Source organism: Pollachius pollachius (genome assembly GCF_949987615.1).
Source record: "Pollachius pollachius genome assembly, chromosome: 19".
Taxonomy (NCBI): Eukaryota; Metazoa; Chordata; class Actinopteri; order Gadiformes; family Gadidae; genus Pollachius; species Pollachius pollachius.
In genome coordinates, this window is record NC_136952.1 from 6,407,734 (window position 1) to 6,432,526 (window position 24,793).

The 24,793-nt window shown below is 47.2% G+C and overlaps 1 protein-coding gene across 3 annotated transcripts in view; it reads right to left on the bottom strand.

Moving 5' to 3' along the window:
- The window catches only part of LOC307090369 (rho GTPase-activating protein 23-like), a 44,030-nt gene that overhangs the window by 12,440 nt on the left and 6,797 nt on the right, over window positions 1-24,793 (bottom strand). For 2 of the 3 annotated variants that reach the window (XM_079756987.1, XM_079756985.1), the window contains exons 2-8: window positions 5,773-5,967; window positions 3,598-3,628; window positions 3,330-3,422; window positions 2,721-2,799; window positions 2,553-2,613; window positions 862-2,329; window positions 5-175 (exon numbers count right to left, since the gene is read on the bottom strand). In XM_079756987.1, coding sequence (XP_079613113.1) covers window positions 5-175; window positions 862-2,329; window positions 2,553-2,613; window positions 2,721-2,799; window positions 3,330-3,422; window positions 3,598-3,628; window positions 5,773-5,967 — 2,098 coding nt within the window. The remainder of the gene's footprint in view (window positions 1-4; window positions 176-861; window positions 2,330-2,552; window positions 2,614-2,720; window positions 2,800-3,329; window positions 3,423-3,597; window positions 3,629-5,772; window positions 5,968-24,793) is intronic. The other variant, XM_079756986.1, reaches the window with a different exon arrangement.

Genomic DNA, 24,793 nt, shown 5'->3' on the forward strand with positions numbered 1-24,793 from the left:
TCACTGCAATCCTTAGGTCGGAGACGGACACAGGGGGCTGTGGTAGAGTGGGACAGGGTGGGGGTGACGGTGTTGGGGGTGAGGACAGTGGAGGCTGGGGGGTCGGGGACAGACACCACCAGGCAGGCCTGGACGGGGCGCGCCTGCAGGTCCACACTGGGACTGGTGGGTTCATCTGTGTGAGACCGACAGGGTTAGGGGCAACACGTGTTACACACAGGACAGACTGGGGGGGGGGGGTCACTCCGAGGGTCAGACCCAGAGACGAGGCGAGACGGGACTGTAAACGGCCTACTTTTAGACTCATTAGTCTCAGGCCGTCCTCAAGATTCAACACGCCGAGTCTTAGCATACGACTGTCTCAGCCAATCAGAGTCTGGTGCTGACAGCTGTCAATCTTGCCAAACATGAGCAGATTGGAATCTGCTCATGTTTGACAAGATTGACAGCTGTCAATTCCCGAAGCGTCATGTTGTTAAAGAAACGGTTTTGGAATCAGAATCTAAAACGGGATAGGTGTCTCGTCTCGTCTCTGGGGCTGAAACAGGGTTAATAAGTTGAGTGTCATGCGTGGGCCGCATGAAGACTCCACAACAATATTCTCCTCCTGGGTAAATCATCAAGGTAAATCAAATCCTATAGAATTCTACATCCCATGTTAGAGGACGGTTAAACACTACGGTTACATTGATGCTATCCCATCCCAAACGGATTACCTCTGTAAATCATTTTAGTCAAAGGGAACAGGATTAGTGCTTAGTAATACGAATCCTTTCAGTCCAGTTCAGCCGCTGGCATCTGCCATCCAAAAGTGCCGCAGCATCTGAAGCAGCGTCGAGGAGGACCACCGGCACCACTGACCTATGAAGGGTATGGAGGACAGGGAGTCCAGCGTGTGCTGCGCCAGGCTGCCGTTGACCCGTCGAGGGAGGCTGCCCCCCCTCCACCCAGCGGAGGGCAGCATCCCGGGCGGCTCCGTGTGCTCCAACGGCGGGGCGTAGCTGGTGTGTCGGAGCGCCAGCGCGCGCCGCCCCGAGGGGGGCTTCTGTCTCAGGACCACCTCCTGGCTCAGGGGCGAGGGAGGCGTGGCCTGCCTCTCCGCCTCCCCCTCCGGCTCCTCCTCCTCGGAGGGCATGGCTGGGGTGGAGCGTGGCCGGGGCGCCGCCCCTCCCTCGCCCTCCGAGGGGCTCCAGGTGAGATAGGGGCTGATGTAGTTGGACTCCCGGAACGAGTGGGCCTGCTGCAGGAGGCGGTCCGCTTTGCGGCAGAAAGAGGGGCTGTAGCTCTTGTAGCCCAGCACCTCCTCCTGCTGGAGCGTCCGGGTCTGGGGTTCGGCGACCTGCCGGCCCCTAGGGGGCGCTGTGGCGGTCGCCGCGATTACAGGGTAAGTCACTGCAACCTGGTGCTGCTGGTCCACCGGTGTCTGCTCCTTCTTTGGCTCCCGGCCCTTGGCTGAGTGTGAGCTCTGGGAGTCGCAGCCGGGGGGGTGAGGTTGGAGGGCGTGCGGGGCGATGAGAGCCGTCGCCTGGGCGAGGGTCTCCCTGGAGCGCCCGTAGGTGTGTTCGTACTCTGCGTAGGCCGCCAGCAGGCTCTCGGAGCAGGACTTGTTCCCCGGACCCCACGGACCCCCTCCTCGCCACTGGGGGTCCGGGGAGTAAGTCGTGGTCTGCTGATGGTAGAGGAGGGTCTCGCGCCTGCGGTGATTGGCCGAGGACTCCGGCTGGGAGGCGGGGCCTAGGGCCGGGCTCAGCCCCAGGTCGGCCAGGCGGTCCTGGGAGACGCTGCAGTGGCGGGGGGGAGACATGAGCTCGGCCGCCTCGGCCTGGCTGTAGTACCAGTCCGACAGCGCCTGGTGGCACAGCGCGTCCGAGTGGGAGCGCGACGTGCCCGGGAGGCTGCCCTTGCGGGGCGGGGGCAGGGTCGCCGAGGCGATGGCGGCGTTGTGGTTGGCGAAGTGGAAGTCGAGCGCGGTGACGATCGACGACGACCGCCCGCGCCACTCCCGCCCCGACGCCGCTAAGTGTCCCGCGCCCGAGTCCGGGCACGCCCCGGGCCAGCCGGAGGCGTGCGTGGGGCGGGCGGCGGCGCCGGGCGTGTGGTTGTCCAGGGGCGACACGGCGGCGGCGGCGGCGGCGTCGACGGCGGCGGCGTCGGCGACGGGGTGGTGGTGGCGGTTGTCCAGGGAGCTGTGGTGGGGGTCGTGTCCGCCCTGCAGCGGGGTGGGGCTGGGCTTGGAGCCGGAGTAGCTCAGGGAGGGAGGCTTGGGGAGGTCCTGAGCCTCTCCGCTGTAGGGCTCGTTGCCGGTCAGGTAGGCGTCCTGGGAGAATGCCTGGGGAGAGGGGTGCACGTGTGAGACGAGCGGAGAGAGAACCAGGAGGGAGCAGAGAGAAGGGGAAGGGAGAGCGGAGCGGAGGCTGCATGCCGTGGATGTTTTCGCAGTTTTGAGTTAAAATGTGATTTGATACTAAATTGTGAAAAAGCTTGAGAGGAATCTGGGTTGTGATAGGCTGGGAACTGGGAGGGGAGAGAGAAAAAAGAAGTGCAATACTCACACTTACCAACTGCAACACATCCTCGTCTTTTGGCATTATGGACAGTTCTAGAATGTTCTGACTGCAGACGAAGAATGGATAAAGGGTTGGATTATAACCTGAACCAGACGACAATGTGTTTAAAATGTTAAACTAGGATTGTTGAATTGAAGTGAGTTATTTTCTTACCTGTTTTGGATTAAAGATATCACCTGAGAGTAGGTTTTCCCCAGGACAGTCTCCCCATTTACCTTCACTAACCTGTCCCCTGGAATACAGTGAGAGAGTGAATAAGGGAACGGATGAGTGAGTGAGTGAGCCGGCCCACAAAAGAAAAAAAAAAAGTTGATACCGAGCCACTGACAGATGCAGTATTATTACCACTTTAAAGCTGCTGTAGGAAAGAGCAATTATTTATTTCAGAGTTATTTGTTAGCACGTCTATAGCCATCCATCAGCTATCAGTGAGTGAAATGCTCTGCTTTTTCTGCTCTCTGTTTAAGTACATGGTAGTGATGTATTTGTTGTATATTTGTTATGTGTGAGCTTGTTGTGTTAAGTTGTGTGTAATGTTATTCCTACCAGTACACAGGTCAGCATGTTGTGTTAAGTAGTGTGTAATGTTATTCCTACCAGTACACAGGTCAGCATGTTGTGTTAAGTAGTGTGTAATGTTATTCCTACTAGAACACGGGTCAGCATGTTGTGTTAAGTAGTGTGTAATGATATTCCTACCAGTACACAGGTCAGCGTGTTGTTTCATTTAGCATGTTGTCTAGTGTGTAATGGTATTCTTACCGGTACACAGACCAGCTTGTTGGGCGGGGCCTTTATCCTTCACACTCTTCACAAAGATGGTGTCCATGGGCTCCAAGCGAGAACGCTGGCCGCCTGCTCCAACAAAACATGGCCCATGAGGAGGACATGAGAAGCACAAACAACATGAGAAAAACATCTCATACCCTATACTAGTTAGATAACATATTTTGTGGGTAGTTAAACTATAACATAAAATTAAGCAAGGCGATAACCAAAGTCATAAAACGACAATTTCTAAGATTCTCACCTTTGTCATTTTCGTTTCCATTCTCGTCATCCTGTCCGAAAAGAAGTCGTAGTAAATTAGACACTGAGCCACAAGGTGGCGCTGTAAACACAGAACTCTGTTGAGATGACCAGCTCCACACAGTAATACAAATAGATTGATAAACATGAATAATGGACCTCTGCGTTTAACACGTTGCAATAACGAATTTAAAGTGTAAAATTAAATACATGACATTAAAACAATGTTAAAAAAAAGACAAGTATATAAATAAATATCTATACTAATCAGAACATACTATTGCAACCTAGAACCAGTATTGTACTTTCAATCACCTATGAAACACTAAGATCCAATAACATTTACTGTATTACCATATTCATCTTAATGTAAATGATTTAGATGATATGTATGATCTAATTTTAATCTTTTCCAACTTGTTGGTGGTGGTAGTGGTGCGGGGGGTATTGGACCACAACCAGTTCCAATGTATTGTTAACACACACACAGACACGTACACAGAGATCCACTCTAAATGTGTGTGCGTGGCAGCAGCTGACGTTGCAGTTCCGCGCGTGTTGCCGGCTTGGCTGACTCGTCTGACTGATCGACCGACCAACCGACCGGCTGGCAGGCCGGCCGGCTGGCTGACTGGATGACTGACCGGCTGACCGACCGACTGACCGACTGACTGAATGACTGACTACTGGCCTGGCTGAGGGGGCTTTAAGGCTTGCTGAGCTGGCTCATTCCTGAGCAGACAAAGCTTTGGGACACACAGGATGTGGAGCTGTGTCGCAGTGCCCGCTGCCACACCACCAGCAGCAACAGTAACAGCTACTGTGCGGGCTAAGAGGCCACAGAAAGGAAATACTGCAATTCCCAGAGGGCTTTGTTGATGCCTGCTTCAAGTGGCCAGGGAAACGTTTCATTGTTTTCTCCGGCGGTCATGCCCAGGAGCCAGAGTGATGATGTAACGCTCGACCCACAACCTTGGGTCTTTAGTGTTTTATTCATCGTGACGATGTAGATGCTGCCTCTTGGCTCCACGTTGTTTATGAAGTTGCAAACATGGTGGGTGGGAGGGGGGTGGGGTTGATACGATGTTTGTGGCATTCTGAGGTTTGTGTGTGTGTGTGTGTGCATGGATTTGAATCAATTCACACAGTTTAACATTTCTTTAAAAGGAACCCAGGCCCATATATTGTATGTGTCTGTGTGTACACAAAACACTAGAATTCATTTCAGATGAAAAGTGATGTAGTGGGTTGAAATTTTAACCCCCACACCCCTTGAAAAATATAATTGTCACGAGGAGGAAAGAGCAAAGCCTTAACAACAACATGGCCGCGCCCCTAAATGCTTCAAGCGTCGACAGATGCATGGTTTAAACGCCTCAAACGAGGGTGCTCGCGTAGTGGGCTACGATACAAAAAAATACTCCCTTTGAGGTGCTGTCCTTTTGTTCATTACAGTAACATGGATGGTGAATGCTACACTATACGTGATGCTATAGTAGCTATAGTATTATGCAGTGGTCCGCATTAAAAGTGTTGTTTTGGGACCTCCAGACCGCGTCAGGTGGCAAAGGTTTAACCCCTTAGCTAGGTTAGCTTATCAGATTAGCGGTAACATGGCTAAGTGCACCGGCGTCATGTGCAACCACACCATGTGTTACTGTTACTGTGTGGAAGGAGAATTGAACATTGATGGGACGGTCTACCCATCTTCCAATACTCCAGTATAACCGTATCCCTCTGGTCAGAGGCATTTTTAAACCGGTTTAAAAAAGGACTCAAAAGTCTTAAATAAAACGAAAAACGACAAAACGAAATCTTTCTCCAGTATATAAAAGATAGCATACTGTATTATATACTATATACTTTCATATGCTGGAACTATTAGCCGATCAATCGATCACTTTCTTTGATCAAATCTCAATTGACCTCGACGATGGATGAATGGCGATCGACGAAGGGGCGTCAGCCACTGGAGGGAGGATTCTGAGGCAGCTCTATATGTATATATCTACAGTATTATGTGGTGGTACGACCAGAGGCCCAGACCCCTTGGGGGGGGGGGGGGGGGGGGGGGGGGGGGTCTGGGGTGGGGACTCCAGCGCAGCCCTATATGTATACTGTATATCTATATCCACAGTGTTACATGGTGCTGACGTCCACCAGACGCGGGGGGCACCTTGGGCGGGGTCTGCAGGGAGGACTCTGGGGGGTAGACGATGAAGTGGCGCAGCGTGAATCCGAAGCCCAGGGAGTTCTTCTGGAGCAGCAGGGTCCGTGGGCCGGGCCGGGACAGACCCTCCAGCGCCCCCGACGACAGCGGCCGGGGGCGGTTCTCGTTGGACAACACCATGCCGTCTCCATGTCCTTTAGCCTGGTCGTGGATGAGACAGAGAAAATGTTAATAGACTTGACATTGTAAAGTGTAGATTTGGGATTTGTCGACATCCATTTACTTAACTGGATAAAAAGTGCATTCCAGAGCTGTGGTTGTACATGTGTGTGTGTGTGTGTGTGTGTGTGTGTGTGTGTGTGTGTGTGTGTGTGTGTGTGTGTGTGTGTGTGTGTGTGTGTGTGTGAGTAGAAGGACCTGGGAAGGGTTGGGTGGTTTCTTTTGTTAAAGTTGCAATGAGTATCTGTCCCATCTAACTCGCTGTGCAACTGTGTGATGGGAACTATCGTAGCATCATCAAAGAGATAGGTACGCATTGTAGAATACATCAGTCATAGGATGGGATTTTATTGATCACATTATTTAAATCACTAGCGATCAGCATTGACTATAGATATGTCCAGGTAATTTTAAGCAGCAAGCTAGATGAAGTTTACACATTGTTACTTCAAGGTCTTGACCCAAACCCCAACCTGAGCAAAATTCCTGGCATTTCCCTCAAGGAAACTCTACTTTGAGTGCCAACTTCGCCCATTACTTTCGATTTCCCTCGAACCAACAATGGCAGAGATAAACTATAAACACACATCTGGTTATAATTAATAGTTCTGGAACAACAGACACACCTGGACTTAAAAACAACGGTCCTAGAGAGCATTTTGTGAGAATTTAACGTTGGAATTAAACAGATTTCAATGCTTTACATTTTTCAAATCACTACTAGTATCTCAGATGTCAATATCAATCCCACTTCACTTTGGCATGCTTACCTAATTGCTGTAAGCTTGCCCTTGTGTTGGCAGAGCTTTCACTTTACCACTTCAAATTTAATCTTCTCCTTAAAAGGTGAACTAATAGATTCCAGCTATTATTGGAGTGTATTTTGTGTGAAATGGCTGGGGATCCTTTAGCGAATGAAATGCTCTGTGAGGAGAATATGTTTTCAATTTGACCCGGCCCGCCTGATGTCTTTCATGATTGGTTCGGGCAATCCATCTTGCCTGTCAATCAAAGGTGATCGACAACACTCCTCAATGGAAGTGGACATAGGGAAGGAGGGAGCAAAGGGGAGGGGAATTTTTGAGGGTTGCTTTTTTCTCCCTTCCACTCTCTCTTTGCAGCTCTCAAATCTTTCCTACAGCAGCTTTAATGCTACAATGGAACACACCTTGTACCTCAAAATAGTGTCTAAAATGCCCTTTTGTTTCTGGTCGCACCAAATACATATACAGTGAGACACACACACACACACACACACACACACACACACACACACACACACACACACACACACACACACACACACACACACACACACACACACACACAAACACACACACACACACACACACACACACACACACACACACAAACTCCCTTAAGGCTGGTTGGTGGACAACCCTCACCCTATTCCAACAACAGGAAGCATGTGTCTTGAGACAGGAAGTGAAATGCATAGCATGGCGCAGACAAAGTTTCTGGGAAGTTTCCTAATAATTGTTACACGCACATTTTCCATTAGCGAGAGCCAATCAGTTTAGCTGTGCTTTTCCTGCAAACAAACACATAAAAGATAGAGATAAAGACTTAATAACATACAGCTAACACAACAGCTCGCTAAGAGAAAAAGTATTAGTATAACGGTATTAAATTAAGATATACGCATTATCAAAGTTGTCAGTTAGCATTAAAATCCTAATCTTTAATGTAAAATATAGACCCCCTCCCAGGCGAGATCGTGACCCCTGCCACTTACCACTAAAGACCAAACAAAGCCTGGATGTTGTGTTATCGGACCAAGGATATTTTCCTAGGCATGGATTCAAGACCAGAGTGAAAAGTACTTCCTGTCTACTATTTCTATTTGTCCTCGATTAATCAGGGAGAGAATTACGCCGGCTATGCCCCTCGACCTTAAGGTACAAAAACAGGCACTCAAGCACACTGAATAAATAAATAAAAGTGTTAATATCTATAAGAAAAACAGGGTTATTCTCCAATGGGTACCGCATCGGAAATCAAATACATAAAGGCAACAAAGTCACATTTGCATTAACTGCATTGTCGTTCATATCTGCACATATTTCCCACACCAACGAACATAACCCACAAACACTGGGGTGAGATGTACGCCAACTTATTTTTAATGTCCTGCACATGTCCACACACGACCACACACACGCTCACACGCGAACACACACACACACACAAACCTTACTCACCATTCGCTCACACAGTGAGTGTGAAATAGCAACCCCAGCAGTGCTTGTTTAACACAATGCCCTGAATTGTGCCAAATCTATTTATATGTTGTGCTGCAGTCCTGTTCATGGTGCCCAGTGCCTACTTAAATCACCATCCTGAACTCAAAACTCTCCGGGTCAACGCCTCAGCAATACATCCTACAAGCAACACAGGATGTGTTACTTTATCAAATCCATCTACGGTGCTACTGCTACACATGTTTGATAGTGCATGTTGCATTTGTAGCTGTGTATGTAACTTCTATCCCAGCTGAGAGCCATTCTGATGACATGTCCGCATTTTCTATAAGCAGCTCCATAGTAAAGTTACACCTCTATCGTAAAATAAACACACGCTCAGCAACACCAAAGCACCGTGTCTAGATTAGAGTATGAATCTCTTTCCAGCCCGTCACGCCCCTTCGCTTCCCTCTTCGCCTCCACTGGGCACCCCTCGCTTGGAGCATTATATTACATAACGCCCAGGGTAGGCAGAGGCATGCTGATGTAGATACACACAGACGCGCGCACACACACACGCACAAACACACTCGCATACCCACAAACGCGCATACAACCGCACACACATGTAAAAAGGCACGTCCACGCATAAACACACATAAACGCGTGCACGCACACACATGAAAGTGAATGAATAGTATATTTTTACTCTTAAAACACATCACAGAGAACAGCCATGTGGTTTCTGTGTATTAGGCTGGTAGGGAGATTCTCATTGGCCTCAATGCAAAAACAGACCTTTAGAAATAATAAAGATTTGTAAAAACAGATCGGATAGAATTTACGCTCAAAACAATGTAAGTTACCAGAATTAGTTTGAAATATATATATTAAATCCATGTAAATCAATATGTAGTATATAGATTATGGTATATAAAGTGGTCACCTACACAGCCAGGAGAACACTTGACTCATTTTGAGTGTGTGGGAAGCTCTGCCATCATACCAAACAACCTAATCACCTCCACTAATAGAGATATTGTTTTGATGAGAGACATTTTCCATCCTAACAACTACCCTGTGAGCGGAGTTAGACCGTGGTGAGACCAGGGTAAGACCAGGGTTAGACCAGGGTTAGACCAGGGTTTTCCTAAGGATTTCCAATGCTTTTCCCACGGTTAGACCACGGTTAGACTGCACCAAGGTTAGGCCAGAGATCAACCACAGTAAGACCATGGTAGGGCAGGGAGGGATCAGATCAGTGCCGACTCAGAGCCTGGGAGTAACTACTCGAGGGCTGCACCATTAGAAGAACAGCTACAGATGCAATCGCATATTGTGATACAATACTGTGATACTGCGTCGCGACTTTTCAATGCGATTGGTAGATTATAGATTCAATGGTAATTGTGTCGCACCTACTATATAAAAAAACTATAGTATAATCCGATTGCTGAATTGTAACTCGTAAATAATCTAATTGGTATCAGATTTAATTGTCTTCTCCAATTGTTATTTCTTTATTATATATTTATGTATATATTGTTTTTTAATTGCTAGAAAAACGCAATTTCGATTTATACTCAATAAATGGGGCCCTCCCACACAATGCTGCACTGTTCAGAGCAGCAGGGCGCTCTGGTGCTGGCCAAGGTTTTGGGCGATATCGAGATCACTCAAGGATAAAACACAATCATATAAAAGAGCAGACATCAATACCATCCAGCGGTTATAGCTGTGGACCATCTCAAACGCAGCCCCTTCCGTTTTCCAGTCCCAGCTTGCCGGAGGTCAACAACTCTAAAACCAGCTACCTACTGCAGCACGTATTCCTGCTCTTACCCAGGGCAGGGGGTGGCGTTGGTGGTGGCGTTGGAACAGCCTCCTGGGGCCCCGTCTTCGGGGGGACACTACGGGGCTGGCCAGGGGCGAAACACCTGGCGAGACGCGGCCGGAGAGGCGCGGCGAGGCGGCCCTCAGCGCGGCCAGCCAGATGCAGCGCGGCTCCGGGTCACTACAGTCCACCCCCACGGAACACTGGAAGCACCACTTGTGGCCCAGTGGGGCCGGGGCCAGGGGTGACACCCTCATGACGCACATACACATGCACACACAGGTGCATCGAGCACACACACACACACACACACACACTCGCAAAGTGTCTAGGAGGGTGTTGCGTCAGCGATCAAGCGATGCGGTCGTCTACTGAAAGCGTTGGAGTTCTGCATGGTGGCCGTGGAGCCAGATAGCTGCACTGGCAGATTGTTGAATCAATGAGGAGTAGAGCTAAGGCGCTCATAGGTATACTTGAAGGGTATCCTTCTTCAGACATCGTGGGACCTCATTGGTCGCCCCTCAGGAACATTCAGAAACGTCCGTGTTCGATAGCCGTGGTTTTTGCTGGCATGTCTTCGGATCCAAAACAAGACCGGTCCTCGCAATATGAACTTGTTTTAGTCTCCTTTGGGGATCAAGGAAAGTGGTCCGAAGCCATCTAGTGTCTTTGCTGTATTATTCATACACACATTCGTGTCGTCAAATAGAACAACGTTGACATCGGTCGTCTTCATTCTTTGTTTCACACTCTTGGTCAACTCATCAACTCTTTACTCCAATTCACTGCTCCTCATGGTTGTCATTAGGTAGCATTTGGAAAGGCACATACTAGGATCACGCTTGAACAAAGTCAAACCCCAAGAGTAGAACATTTCCAGGCGCCATAGTTGTAGCAGTCCTCTTCAGAACTCCCAGAGCAAACCCATCTGTCGGCCAGTGATGACGTTCATTAAACCACCAACCTGGTCGTGCCGGTTCAACTGCAGGGAGCTTGAGCGGAGACGTGGAGGAACCGAACCGTCCTCTGACAGAAAGGATCTGTGGTAACTGTCAGTGCTGTTGGAGCCGGATCACAAAGAGTTGCCAGCGCTGGACGGCATCCCACACGCTGCTACGGGGTGGTCCAGTGCACCGGTCCACGCGCTCAACACACATCTATTAGCTCTGGCGGACCATCTTTAGCGCTGGTTAACTATAGAGCTCGCTCTTCTCGGCAACAGTGCCTCTCGCTCTCTCTCTCTCTCTCTCTCTCTCTACCCTCTCTCTCTTTCTCTCTCTCTGACAGCCACACATTCTCTTTCTCCACCTCTTTCTCTCTCTCCCTCTCTGATGTCCCTCCTACTCTAACCACATACTCTCTCTCTATCTCTCTATCTCTCTCCATCTTTCTCTCTCCTTCTCTCTCTCTCTCCATCTCTATCTCTCCTTCTCTCTCGCTCTCTGCTTGGTCTCCCTGTCTCCTCTTTTTAGACTCAGAGCCCACTGTGTGCCGCTCCTGGCCTTCTGACAGTGGAGAGCCTGTGTGTCCGCGTGTGTGTGTTGCACTAAAGTATAACAGTGTGTACATGTGAATTTGCCCGTGTGCGATGACCTAGCCCTGTTATAAACTGCACACCCCCAGACCCCACAAGCCCCACACCTCACAACACACCCCCAAAGGATGAGCGCAGAGCGTGGCTGTGTGGGGACAGCGTTCACAGACCTGTTTCAACTTCAGGAACGAGTTGAGTGGATGAGCTGACGTCCATGAAAAGCACCTTCCCCATCCGAGGAAGGGTGTCAGCTCTGCTCTCCTCTCCCTACCTTCCCCAGTCCTCTTGTTCGCTCCACTCCTGTCCATTTCGTTTAATCCGCTCGGCGCCTCGTTGTCAGCAGGAATCAGCTCAGTAAATATTATATGAGAGCTCCCTTTATGAACTCTGTCCACTGCTTTATTCTTATTCATCTGTCTCCTACAGGCCATCTGTTTAGTGCAAACATGAATTTGCAAACATTTGCATTAGAAGTCTGACACCATCAATGTTCATCAAGCAAAAACACTCCACAATGACATCCAATGGCAAAAAGAGATTAGTCCTTCCCCGCACCAGCATGCTAGACATTTACTAGTAGTAGTAACAGTAGTAGTAGAACCATAATTAGTAGAAGTACTACTAGTAGTAGGAGTGGTAGTAGTGGTTGCCGTTCAGAAAATATGTTTAACTGATGGAATTGGTTTACAACCTATGAACAACAATTTAATCCAAAAATCGGTTTGATTGAGGGGCACTCGAATCATTACTTAACAATATTTTCACTAAGAAATTGTCCCTCATCGTGTCTAATTGTATTTAAAAATAAAAACACAATGACAGCAACAGAACCCTTCCCATGGAGTATCAATTCATGTTGAAGCTCATCACTTAAAGAAAGAAGTAAGTGGGGTACAGCCCTGTCTGTCCCTTTGCCATCATCCTGCTCCATCTTTGTGTATTTGGTTGAAGTAAAGACAAAGCTTAGCTGGCAGCTAGTTACATAAGGTACACAGGGCTTGGCCGGGTAGCAGCGTGAAGTATGGTCAAACGGTGGTAAGGGGAGCAGTGTAAACAGCGTGCAATCACCCAGAAGCATAGTCTGAAGAGACAACAACCCAGGAGGCAATGGCTCCCAAGGTTAACAACACAAATAGAGAGGCCGTTTCAGTTGGAAACCAAGCAGAGAACCTGCAGATAACAACATAGCCAGTGTAGAAACACTGTAACAGGAAAGTGACTGAACAATGTGATGTGTCTGATTAGGGGTCCACACAAACATTGATAATCGAGGTGCCTTGCAAGAAAAACATGATTTAATGATACAAGCAAAAGGACTCATTATGATTTCACAACTCCACCATTGTGGTTAATACCCAGTTCTATCCAATAGTGGGCAGCATCATGTAAAAAAGTCTCTGCCTCGTGTTTCAAGTTCCTCTAAGATCTCCGTCCTCCAAGTCTACTGACTTCCTCTTTGATTTATGGTTAGGCTTCACACGTTTTCAGCTTCATGTAGCCAACAAATTGCCTTATATTGTGTAACACTTAATCAAGTGCTGTCAATATTGAGTAAATTATGATGACCTGATGATGCCTTTGAAATAATGTGAGTTTAGGTTTAAAATGACAACTATATCAACTTTACCTAAACTATGTCCAAACATCCTCAGTTAAACTGTTAAGAAATGTGGGCATAGTATATAATTGATATGGACATTGTGGAACATTTCCATAAGTATTATACATTCAAGCTCATTAAAACCATGCAAACTATTCCAGTAGTTATGGACAGGTCTTCAACACAATGTCTTTCAGTAAAAGAAAATCTTTATGCATACACACCTTGTGTTTGGTCATGTATGTTTTGAAGTATGCTTTGGAGTACAGACTGGGAGGGTTATAACCCTAGGGGGGAAATAAACGCTCGCCATCCACTTCCACTTCATACTCCGAGTGGGGCCCGTTACCCACAAGTACCCCCCCCACGCGTGGGTCGGTTTATCACGCGACCACCACCCCGTGATAGGACGGTACGGATCCTTGACAATGCTGCCGTTTCCTAAATACCTCAACTTTGACCCCCCGCACACAAAAAGAGGTCGGAAGGAATTTGTTTTAAGATATGTCGCCCGCCCCAACACTGCCCTCCCCCCACCCCTTCTCTTTTATGTTCAATGTCCTGTTTCCTCCGCAGCATAGACATTCCTGCGTGTTTATTGTCCTCAAAGAGAAAGTCTATTATACCCGGGATTCTCCGGAGGTATACTGTGACATTTAGGGTATGTGACCGAAAAGGAGATGTGTGTGCAAAACATTAAAAAAGGCTAAGGCGAGCAATAAATACAAAATGTTACAATGTGATATTAAAGTCCAATACCCCAACACGGTGAAATACAAAGAGTTTGAAAGAAGCTTGTCACTTGTGAGAAGGTCGTTTACTGCAATATCATCAATCACTTAAAGTGAATTACTGGAATATACACAGTATATGTTGCTTGATGCCGCTATGCAAATATTATGAGACACATTAGGCACATCCTCATGATGGGCATGAATGAGCATGAAGAGGACAAACAACATCACACACCAACTCTGATCACACGCACGGACGCACACACACTCACATTATCTCCCAGCCCACCTCATGAAAGCCTAATTGACCTATTTTTAGTGAACTGTAAAAACTGTTATGAGCAAAAAATAACATACCTAACATAGTTTGCCCTGTCTAATTTTCCTCCAGGTCACAGATGTAAACTGCCCTTTACCTATCTCTTGGTAAATGAAGTGAACATTAACAAACATATACTAATGTTTGTGGAAATCAGCAAGACGGTCTGGCTTGAGAAGTTCCCTTCTTAGAAAAACAATACACTTGAGAATTCAGTCAACAATATCAAAGGTTAATTGATCAATTTGAGATCAGAGGTCCTACGTGTTCGTCTCGTTGTCCACTAGGATGAGCTGCATTACTGTTGTTGCGCCATATCTATTTGTCTTTAATCTCATTAATCTGACTCCAGATTAATATCTACACTCTGATGGCAGACTTGCTGAAATCTGGGCGGTGAAGGGGGCATTTCACTTTTTTTCCCCTTGATGTTTGTTTCAACCAATCATGTCGCTGGAGGCTGAGATCTGTCAGCGCGTAATTGGCTATTAACAGCGAACGCAAACTCGGCCAGCAGATGTCAACGGACAAAAATCGACACTGTTAATTTTGCCACTCTAGAATTTCACTTGAAAGACACAGAAGGCTTCCTCCACCCACGCTAATTCAATTTCTTTGGAAGAATATCTCTGTCACGAAACAGGATCAGAGATGGATCTATGTTTTTCTAGTGAAAACCCTTTTCATATAATGGAAGTATCTGATGTACTTTGATACCTGTATCATGATACACACTGTCATTTCTGGAAAGCCAGATTTGAGCTAATGCAAAAACTCAATATCCGGTCCCTAACCATTACCCAATCTCCCTTTCACATAACAACAACCACAGCTCCCAAAGTTCCCAACCACACAAAGGAATATTTAAAGTTGAATTAATTCCTAGTTTAATGAATGAGCCACTGTGATCAGTGGTCAAGAACACCCAGTGCCCTGACCTTGTTGTCTTGAGTCACCATGATGAACAACGCTCAGGGGAGCTCAGGGACATTCTGGGCTGTCCTATGATGTCGTATTGTTCAGGAAGCACAGCTGCTCTGGGAGCAGATTGGTCAAGTGAGGCCCATTGTGACATTGGCTCTCCTGAATGGGCGAGGACTGACACCAGGCCTGCCTTCAGCTCAACTACAGCAGCTGTATCAGGGCATTGTTCTGCGTTGGACACTGGGCTGTTGTGTTGCCGAGTCTGTGGTTGGGTCTGGGGATTCTTGTTCCCCCGAAGGAAAAGGATCAAGGAAAGGACAGGTGATGGTGGACTCTCAGAGCGACCCACAGGGGAACATATCTGAACGAAGACCCTACACACTCAACTGAAAGACGAAACCATTTAAGTATTGAATGCAATTGTTTTTATGGTGATTTAGGATTTGTGACAAATTCAATCAAAAACTTTTTTCACTTTTAAATTCTTTACTATCATATAACCTTTTCCGGTCTTCTTATATATGTCCAAAGGGACAAGTTCATAGACAAGACACAGCTTCACACACAGGTGCACACAGAATGGCAAACCAACAAAACAAATCTCACATAAAATTTTAGATTTGAGAAAAGGTATGTCATTTTAATGGATGAAGGCACAAAGAAATAAAACCTGTCAAACTCCTTAAAGAGCACGGTCGTAAATAGATGTTTCACGCTTAGATGTTTCACGCAACAAACTGAAAAAACGGTGAGATAATTCTCCCAGCAGAAGAAAGGAATGGCTTGGCTCACGCCTTCGATCGGTGTAGCGCTAGGCGTCAGGTTTGAGCCATGGCAGCTGGGAATGGGAGGAGGAGGAGGGTGGAAGGAGGATGAGGAAGAGGAGGAGGAGGGTGGAAGGAGGAGGAGGAAGACGAGGAGGAGGGTGGAAGGAGGAGGAGGAAGAGGAGGAGGAAGAGGAGGAGGAGGGTGGAAGGAGGAGGAGGAAGAGGAGGAGGAGGGTGGAAGGAGGAGGAGGAGGGAGGAAGAGGAGGAGGAGGGTGGAAGGAGGAGGAGGAAGAGGAGGAGGAGGGTGGAAGGAGGAGGAGGAGGGAGGAAGAGGAGGAGGAGGGTGGAAGGAGGAGGAGGAAGAGGAGGAGGAGGGTGGAAGGAGGAGGAGGAAGAGGAGGAGGAGGAGGAAGAGGAGGAGGAGGAGGATGGAAGGAGGAGGAGGAAGAAGAGGGGGAGGAGGAAGAGGAGGAGGAGGGTGGAAGGAGGAGGAGGAGGAGGAGGTGGGGGATTGGATGGACGAGGAAGGGTGGAGGGAGGAGGCGGATGGGGGGGAAAAGGGAAGGGGGAGTAGGAGGATGTGGATGGCTGGACGGAGGAAGAGCCGGACAGCTCTAATAGAAAGAGTGAGGGGAGGGAGAGGGAGCAGAAGGGGGAGTGCAATGTGTGCGGTAGCCGTTACCGGGGTCTGCAACGGGCGGGACGGCACGCACCCGACACCACATCATGTTCCGCCGTCTCTCACTGCGAGCCTCTCATTTTTTTAAACAAAACCAAAATAGCTGTCACGTGATGGAAGCCTTTGGCTTTGAATGAGAAACAGCTCTAAGGACACAAGCACCAAGCCCCGAATGGCCTCCCAGAGTAAAGCAGGGAGGGAACGGCAGCGCTGTCTGTGTACTAGTGGGAGCTCTTTGCAGTGTAGTTCGGCTCGTTAAGTTACAGAGGGAGAGGGGCGGGGGAGTGTGTATGGGGGGTCGGGATGTTCTGGAGGGGCTGTGGTACCCATCCCTTCAGCCAGGGCCAGCAGCTGGGCATCCAGATGGGACTGTAGCCCCCCCCACCCCTGCTCTCTGTCCCGAGGGTTTTACTCTGGAGCTCTCTGCAAGACAGAGGTAAAGAGGGATACCACACACACACACACACACACACACACACACACACACACACACACACACACACACGGAGGCAGGGCAGTGCACCTGGGTCCCACTGTTCCCTTCCCCCCCGTTTCTCCTGCTCGCTTGTTATTTGAATCACCGCTTCCTACCAGTCAGCCCACCAGGAACATCTCTCTCGTCCTGTCTCTCCCACAGATCTCCACGCTTCACACTTAAGTTGTCACGAAAAAGTAAACGGAAGTATATTTATATTTCATTTGATGTCTGTTTTGTTTTATCCTCCAACACATACACACACTCGCACACACAGACACACACACACACACACGCACACACACACACACACACACACGCACACGCACACCATTCCGTTGCCACGCTGTAATCATTCTTGGTGCTTCGCGGACGCATTCTTGTCAGCCCACCTGCTGACAGAAGAATGGCCCAGTGTGCTGCTGGGTAAAGTACATCTCTGTCTCCCGTCCCCTCCTGTCGTCCCCCCCGTACGCACTCACACAACGTCCGTCCGTCCGTCCTCGTGCACCACCACCCTTCCTCAGACCGGGTGAGCCTGAGGGGCCGCCAGCTGACAGGGTGTCAAACCGTGGGACCCCCACCTCTGGCTTCAACCGTCAACAGCGCAGAGTCATCATCACACCTGGTTCTCTTCTCAGGTGAGAACACACGCATAGAAGATGTAACACACACACACACTCACACACACATAAGATGGAACACAAACACAAACGCACTTAGATGAGATGGAAGTCACACACATACAAGATGGAACATAAACACACACACACTCAGATGAGATGGAACACAAACACACACACACACTTAGATGAGATGGAACACACACCCAGCCTCACAAGATGGAACACAAACACACACACACTTGGATGAGATGGAACACGAACAAACACACACTTAGTTGAGATGGAACACACACCCAGCCTCACAACATGGAACACAAACACACACACACACACACACACACACACACAGATGAGATGGAACACACATACACACACACACACACACAAACACACACTCCCAAGCAAGGTTGACCACAAACACAAACACACACACACATGCAGTTATGCACACAAATGAGATTGGAACATAGACACACACACACAAGATGGAACACACAGACACACAAACACACACACCATAACAGAGCCCCATTGTCACGCCTGCTTTTGAAAACAAGTCCAGGCACCCCCCTCCAACACCACCTCCCCACATCCCTCCAGCCCTCCGACTGAAGCTCCGTCCACTAGCTCTCGCTATCAACCGGCACCACCTTACAACACACGACCTGTGACCTCTCATTTAGAGACCTGAGATGAGGGAGGGCATGCCGTCTAGCGATGACCATCTTGTTGTCACGTATCAAAGCCCACTCTCTCATCGCATCCTGAGAGTCTAGATTATCCTGTCCCACCGGCGTTCGTGCACACCGTCGCACTTCCACTCCGATGCGTGTTCAACGGGGGCTAGGAGGTTGTAGGCTACACGCCGACGCCACAATGAGAGACCACCGAAGCCCCTGTTCTCATGAGAACCGGCCGATGAGAATCGGCTCAGAATCTCTTAATCGGTGCATCCTTTAACCCACATGAATACCTGCCATTCACAATGGTCAGCTCCAAACATTACAAAAATGATAAGGTTATTCGCTTGGGCCGTAGATTAATTACTTTTGGACCATGGCTGCTATGCTGCCACCACCTTGTTAGGACACAACCTAAAAACATGACCTAAAAAACAAGATAGATAGGCCTATAGGGCTGCACAGGCAAGATGCATCATGGGGGTTTTTGTTGGAGATAATAAGAGGCCTCAAGAGGGTTTTTGTAGTCAAATACTAAACGTAAATATACAACCTAATAAAACCTTTGTTATGCCACGTCTCGCATGAAAAATGCATAACACATGAATAACACAACAATGTCTCCCCACAACGACAAATCATTTTACGGTTAATTACTAAACAATTACCAAAAAGCCATGACTACTAACAAATCCCAACGATCCTATGCTTTCGTAACGACGGCAAATTATTTCGAGGTGACATCGCAATGTACAAGCCCTCTATATCCCCTAAGCTATCTGTCCCTGTACTGCACCCTGGGCTGCACAACGCATGGTTTTTGTCGGTTGAAAGGGGTGTGGTGCTGTTGTGTCAGAAGTCAGGCCAGGGACTTGATGGAACTTGGGCACAGCTGCAAGTGACTAGCTCCAACTCTGTATCTCTTGCAATTATGCGGTTCCTCTCCTCTCTCGTCGCATCACGTGACACACAAATACACATCATATAATATCACCACAGCGCAGCCGAATTTACCATGTGGGGACTTTGTATTTCATGTGCATCGCATCTTTGGTCACACCCCCGTCGGTCCATTGCTGTCATGTCTGTGTGCCAACATCAAATGTAAACATTCCAAGTGGATAGGTCACAGCCAGCTATTATCACTTCTCTTGGGAAGCGGCTAAGTGGTTCTGTCGGTTTAAAGGATGGGATGGAGCTGTTGTGACAGATCATGCTTTAATAACAGGGCTAAAGGACTTTCATGTTCCCCTCTTTGCCCGCATCCCCCATGAAGAACTCAAAGTGACAGTGTTTACGCACTGATAACGACCAGGCCTATTGTCGGTCTAGCTGCCTGCAATGAATGCCTACCGAGGGTACTGAAGATGGGTGAACATGACTCGTGTGAGAATGGCAACCCCATGCTTCCGCAATGCTCAATAATTAAAATGAGTATCTGTTTGCCTATCTGTTTTTTTTTTGTTTGTTTTATGTTGGTATTGCCGGGCAATGGCACCCATTGCACTCCTAACCATCCCTGGAAGTAGCAATCAGTCTTATGCTTTCCTTCTCAAGGTAAAGGGAGTGAGCAAGTGTAACGGTTGTTATAAAATGTTGCATGGGAAGCCCTTTGATAACCGGAACTTTGATTCCGGGCAATGGACTTGACTTAATGTTCAACATCAGTCTAGACTGGATGGGTTCTGTTGTTTGCGCATGACAGAACATGGCAAATGTTCCTCCATTGTGAACTAATGAAGACAAATAGAGTCTGGTCTGTTATACGCTGATGAGCTGCCGCTCGTTGCGAGTCTACTGAGGGTGGATAGTGGAGGACACACATTCAAGGCCGTACCGGTGTAGTCCATGGAGGACAGTCCTGGTACAGACATATAAGGCAACAACAGTCTGCTCTACCAAGCACACAGAATGTGCTGGGGTGGGCAGGAGTGATGAGTTTATTAGATACAGCAATGTCACATTTCCATCTATTTTTTTGTCAACCTTATGCGTTTAAATGGTTGTTGCCTGCTGATAATATGTTTATTCACTCTTGTTATAATACCGGTAAGGTGTTTTAGCGATCTGCTGTGTTGTGTAATACCAATTTTGATTTGAGATTTACTTATGTGTGCCAACATTCAGAGGAGTTGCATATAAACTCAGCAATCTCAACAAAGAGGATTCTGGCTTTAACTTGTTGGGATGTTATATTGGAATTTTCTCAAAGCACGTAGCATTGTACTATTGGATGTGTAAGTTATTCAGATATCAATTAGTTCTAATGACAACAGACCAGCATAGAAATCAATGCAGTCCTGTAGCGCTTGGCACAGTGCCTAATACCAACACAACCTAATAGCGTGTACTGACTGCTACATAAACACAGATAAGCTAGTGATATGGTTATTTCCACACAAACGTAACCTATGATGGGTGATTTATAACATCAAGCCTCTTGCATTCCGTGTATTGGTATGTAACTCGGCATGGAATTTCACAGCATTTCACAACGTAGAGAAATTAGGGATTTCACTGAGAGCATACAATGTGTCCTCTGTGCCGACTATCATATGTGGGCTGACATATGGAGAAGCTGGCACTGTGAAGTTTTCATTGTTCCCATGCCCACCCATCCGAGACACGTTTGTACAATGGGGGTATGACTGCATTACTGAAGCATACACAGTAATTCACACGTTTAGTAGCAGGAAAAGTTCAGTTCAGACCGCTCTGGCAATGTAAAAGCTCTTACAAAACACAAATCATTCAGACTTCAGGCTTTATGATATAATCAATGTGGCAACGTTTGCAATAAATAATTACCGAGGGTACTTTATTGATTAGTGTACTTCCCTTTTAATATTTCATGTACATCCCTCATTCACACTGTGTAGGCTGTTTTATCTAACCTAATACTCGGGGTGATGGTCTGAAATCTGCAGTAAACGCCCGCATGTCTTGGCACTGCATGTTGAATTTGGTAGTAGGAAAGTGAATGAAGTCATCCAATGCACTGCATGTTGCTCTGCACTGAAGAACACAACGTGAACTTTGAATGCAAACAGCCTGCTGAGAGAATGAGCATGATTGATGAACGCCGGCGGATTGTGGCAGAAAGCAGCACAAAATGAACCCATGTCTAGCCGGTGTTAACGATATAACACATCGATAGCCGGTGTAAACCTTGTTGCAATTTAAACCTTATTTAAAGTCAATTAAAAAAAAAAATCACGGAACAATGTGAGAGACAGTTACACACGGGACTGCGGAGTACTCACTGGTCTGTCAGAGTGGGGTGGGATCCCAACAAGGCAGAAAGCGACTCCATTCATTGGACTAGTGGAGCCTCAAGGTCTTCTACTGGCTGACAAAAAATGTTCTTTCCAATTTAGTTTACCACTGACGACATGATGGAGAGGTCGTCCCTTCTCACTAAATTCCGGCTGTCACCTGGTTCAAAAAATAGGTGGATAGTATCATGTCTCCTCCCTCAGCCTCGGTAGTCAGTAAACATCCCGCGGCTACTACAACCTAACGTCGTTCATCCCACGACGGACCACCCGGAACGCGATCCTGCAAATGAGCGTTATTGGCGAGAGAGGGTGGGACGTTCAGTTACAAAGGTTTAGCGGTGGGAGAGAGGGTGGGGCTTCTGAAATAGTGGTCCGACATTGCTTTGTCAGATTCTTCATCAAACCTCAATGCTTATTCTCATTGTCGTTGTTTTTTTTCTTGTTCTTGTTCTTGTTCTTGCTGTTGTTATCATGTTCTTATTATTCTCGCTCAAGAGACTGTAAACTGGATTACACAACTCGTAGGAACTAAAAGACCGGAAATTGCTTTGCGGTTAACCGGGATAACGCTATAATTCAGCAGCTTCTCTCAGTCTAGTACAACAGCATCACGAGCTGCCTCCAGCCCGCCTAGCTCGAGACCCTGAGCTCGAGACGCAACAAAGGTAACGCCCCGCGCTTAGATCATGTCGGCATACATGAAATGATGGCAAGGGGGCGCCATAAACGTCTTCATATAAAACACAAAAAAAGCTGCTTAAATGCAATTAAAAACGTAATCATTGTATAATCCATTGAACATAGTTGAAGAGATTAACTTGTGTTTCTCTGTAAAGGTGTTGACAGGGTGAGTAAATGCAACATACATCACCTCACAAGTTAGCACTAAAATGCCGTTATGAAAGAATGTAATACTTTTCATTGATCCATGCCCCCACTTATGATAGCTGATATTTCCCGGTTTTGTTGTTAGTAGCCGGAAACCAGTCTTTCGTAGCACGACAAGACTTTTGATGGAAGCAATATTGAGTTCAGATTGGAGCTCGCTTCTTTATCAACATGCCATTATCAGAACTCTTTTAACAAACCTTTCTATTCTGCTGCCACTATCCATAGTAATAAATAATGCATGGATCAACATATATCTTCTACATTTTCCATTTGTTTCTACATGTAAAAGCAAACTTGGATTCAAAGTATCTATTAGGGCTACATCTTAAATGTGACTTGCAATAAGTAGACCAAACAATCTTGTTCGGCTCCTGGTTTGACTTTCTGTCTTCAACACCAATTCATCTCACTGCCGCTGTGCATTAAGTATTCTGGAGGAGAGAGCTTACACTTGAAGGAGCAAAGTGTTTATATATGTGTACATGTGTGTGTATGTGGAAATATATATATGTGTAGTGTGTAGTCTTTTTGTGTGTGTGTGTGTGTGTGTGTGTGTGTGTGTGTGTGTGTGTGTGTGTGTGTCACGGTCACTGGAGCAAAGCAGAACCAATGCTGATGTTTGTCGACAGGTCCCTCGGGCCAGAGGGGAAAGCAGGCACACACAGACACACACACGCACACACACACACACACGCACACACACATTGAGTCATCCTGAGACATTACGCAATCATAGGTCATGAAATCACAAGGGATAGGGTATTTATACATCCACTCTCACTTTGAGGTTATTGTATTTCTTTGCCTGTTAACATGCAGACGGCAGAAAGTCTGATGAAAATGGTAGCATATGATGAAGACAACATATGATGATGACAATATACCCTCCAGTACATTGTCTCCAAACTCTGACATCCTTTCTTGCCAATATCTGAACCTGAGGTATCATCATATTATATGTTTTCATTATCCATGCTGTCATTATCATTATGTTTTCATTATCATATGTTGTCATTATCCTATGCTGTCATTATCATTATGTTTTCATTATCATATGTTGTCATTATCCTAATGCTGTCATTATCTTTATGTTTTCACGGTACCATCGATATAATCGGCTAATGATGATTGGGTAATAGCTATTTTGTGTGTTAGCAGATGCAGAAAACTTAAAAGTTGGAGTCAAAAACATTTTGGAAGAGTTAGAAATGGGGTCATGGGCCAAAGATGTTGGGAACCACTGATTTGGAAAGTCTAGAGACATGAGAGTGAAAACTGATGGGGGGGGGGGGGGGGGGGGGGGGGGGTGATAGCATCCCTACACGATGCTGGTTGTAGCAGCAGGGGGTGCAAATCTGTTATTGTGGTGTGTGTGTGTGTGTGTGTGTGTGTGTGTGTGTGTGTGTGTGTGTGTGTGTGTGTGTGTGTGCTGGGTGAGGGGGTTAATCTGGCCTTGTCCCTGAAAGAAGTTTGATCCCTCCACAGGGGGGCGAGGGGTGTCCCCACAGAGGTCCTCAACACCCGCCATCCCCCCCAATCCTTAATCCTTAACCCTACCACGACCCACTAAACCACACCCTCCCTCACTGCCCCGCCCCCACCCTATCACCCTCTTTCTCCTCCAAAACTCAAGTGAAATTTCACTCCATTGCTTACTTATGCACTTTTATGTAAAGCAACTCATTAGTATATTTGTCATTAGTAGAAACCCCCAGTGCACCCTGTTTGTGTTCGGCAAGTACTTATAATATATGAGTTACATCGACTTCATCATCAAACGATTAACACTACCAGTGAGCTATAAATATTTAGTTGTGTAAACAGCAATGTGCTCATAACATTGTGTCTGGCCACACTATTCGTATTTAACCAACATTTTCTCTAATAATTCAGTGTGTTTGTGTGCATGTGTTCGCGTCAGTGTGCATGTGTGTGTGTCAGTGTGATTGTGTGTGTGTGTGTGTGTTTGTGGCTAGAGAAAGAGATGCCCCCATCTGTCTATTTACAGCATCCCAGCGATTTCTCTAAATATCTAATCCTCATTCTGTAATCCTTCCCCTTCAGCAGGGTGGACTAGCAGCCACTACCGTCACCCACCACTAGAGGGAGACACACAACAGGGCGCTGTCCAACCTTCTCCGTTTCAGTGTATTTAAAATAGCCACAAGAACACACAGAGTAAGAGCAGTCAGAGCAGTCAGTCTTCCAGTTGTGTAACAACTTCTTCCTGAAATGAGTTGTCCCGGCCCAATCACGAAGGAC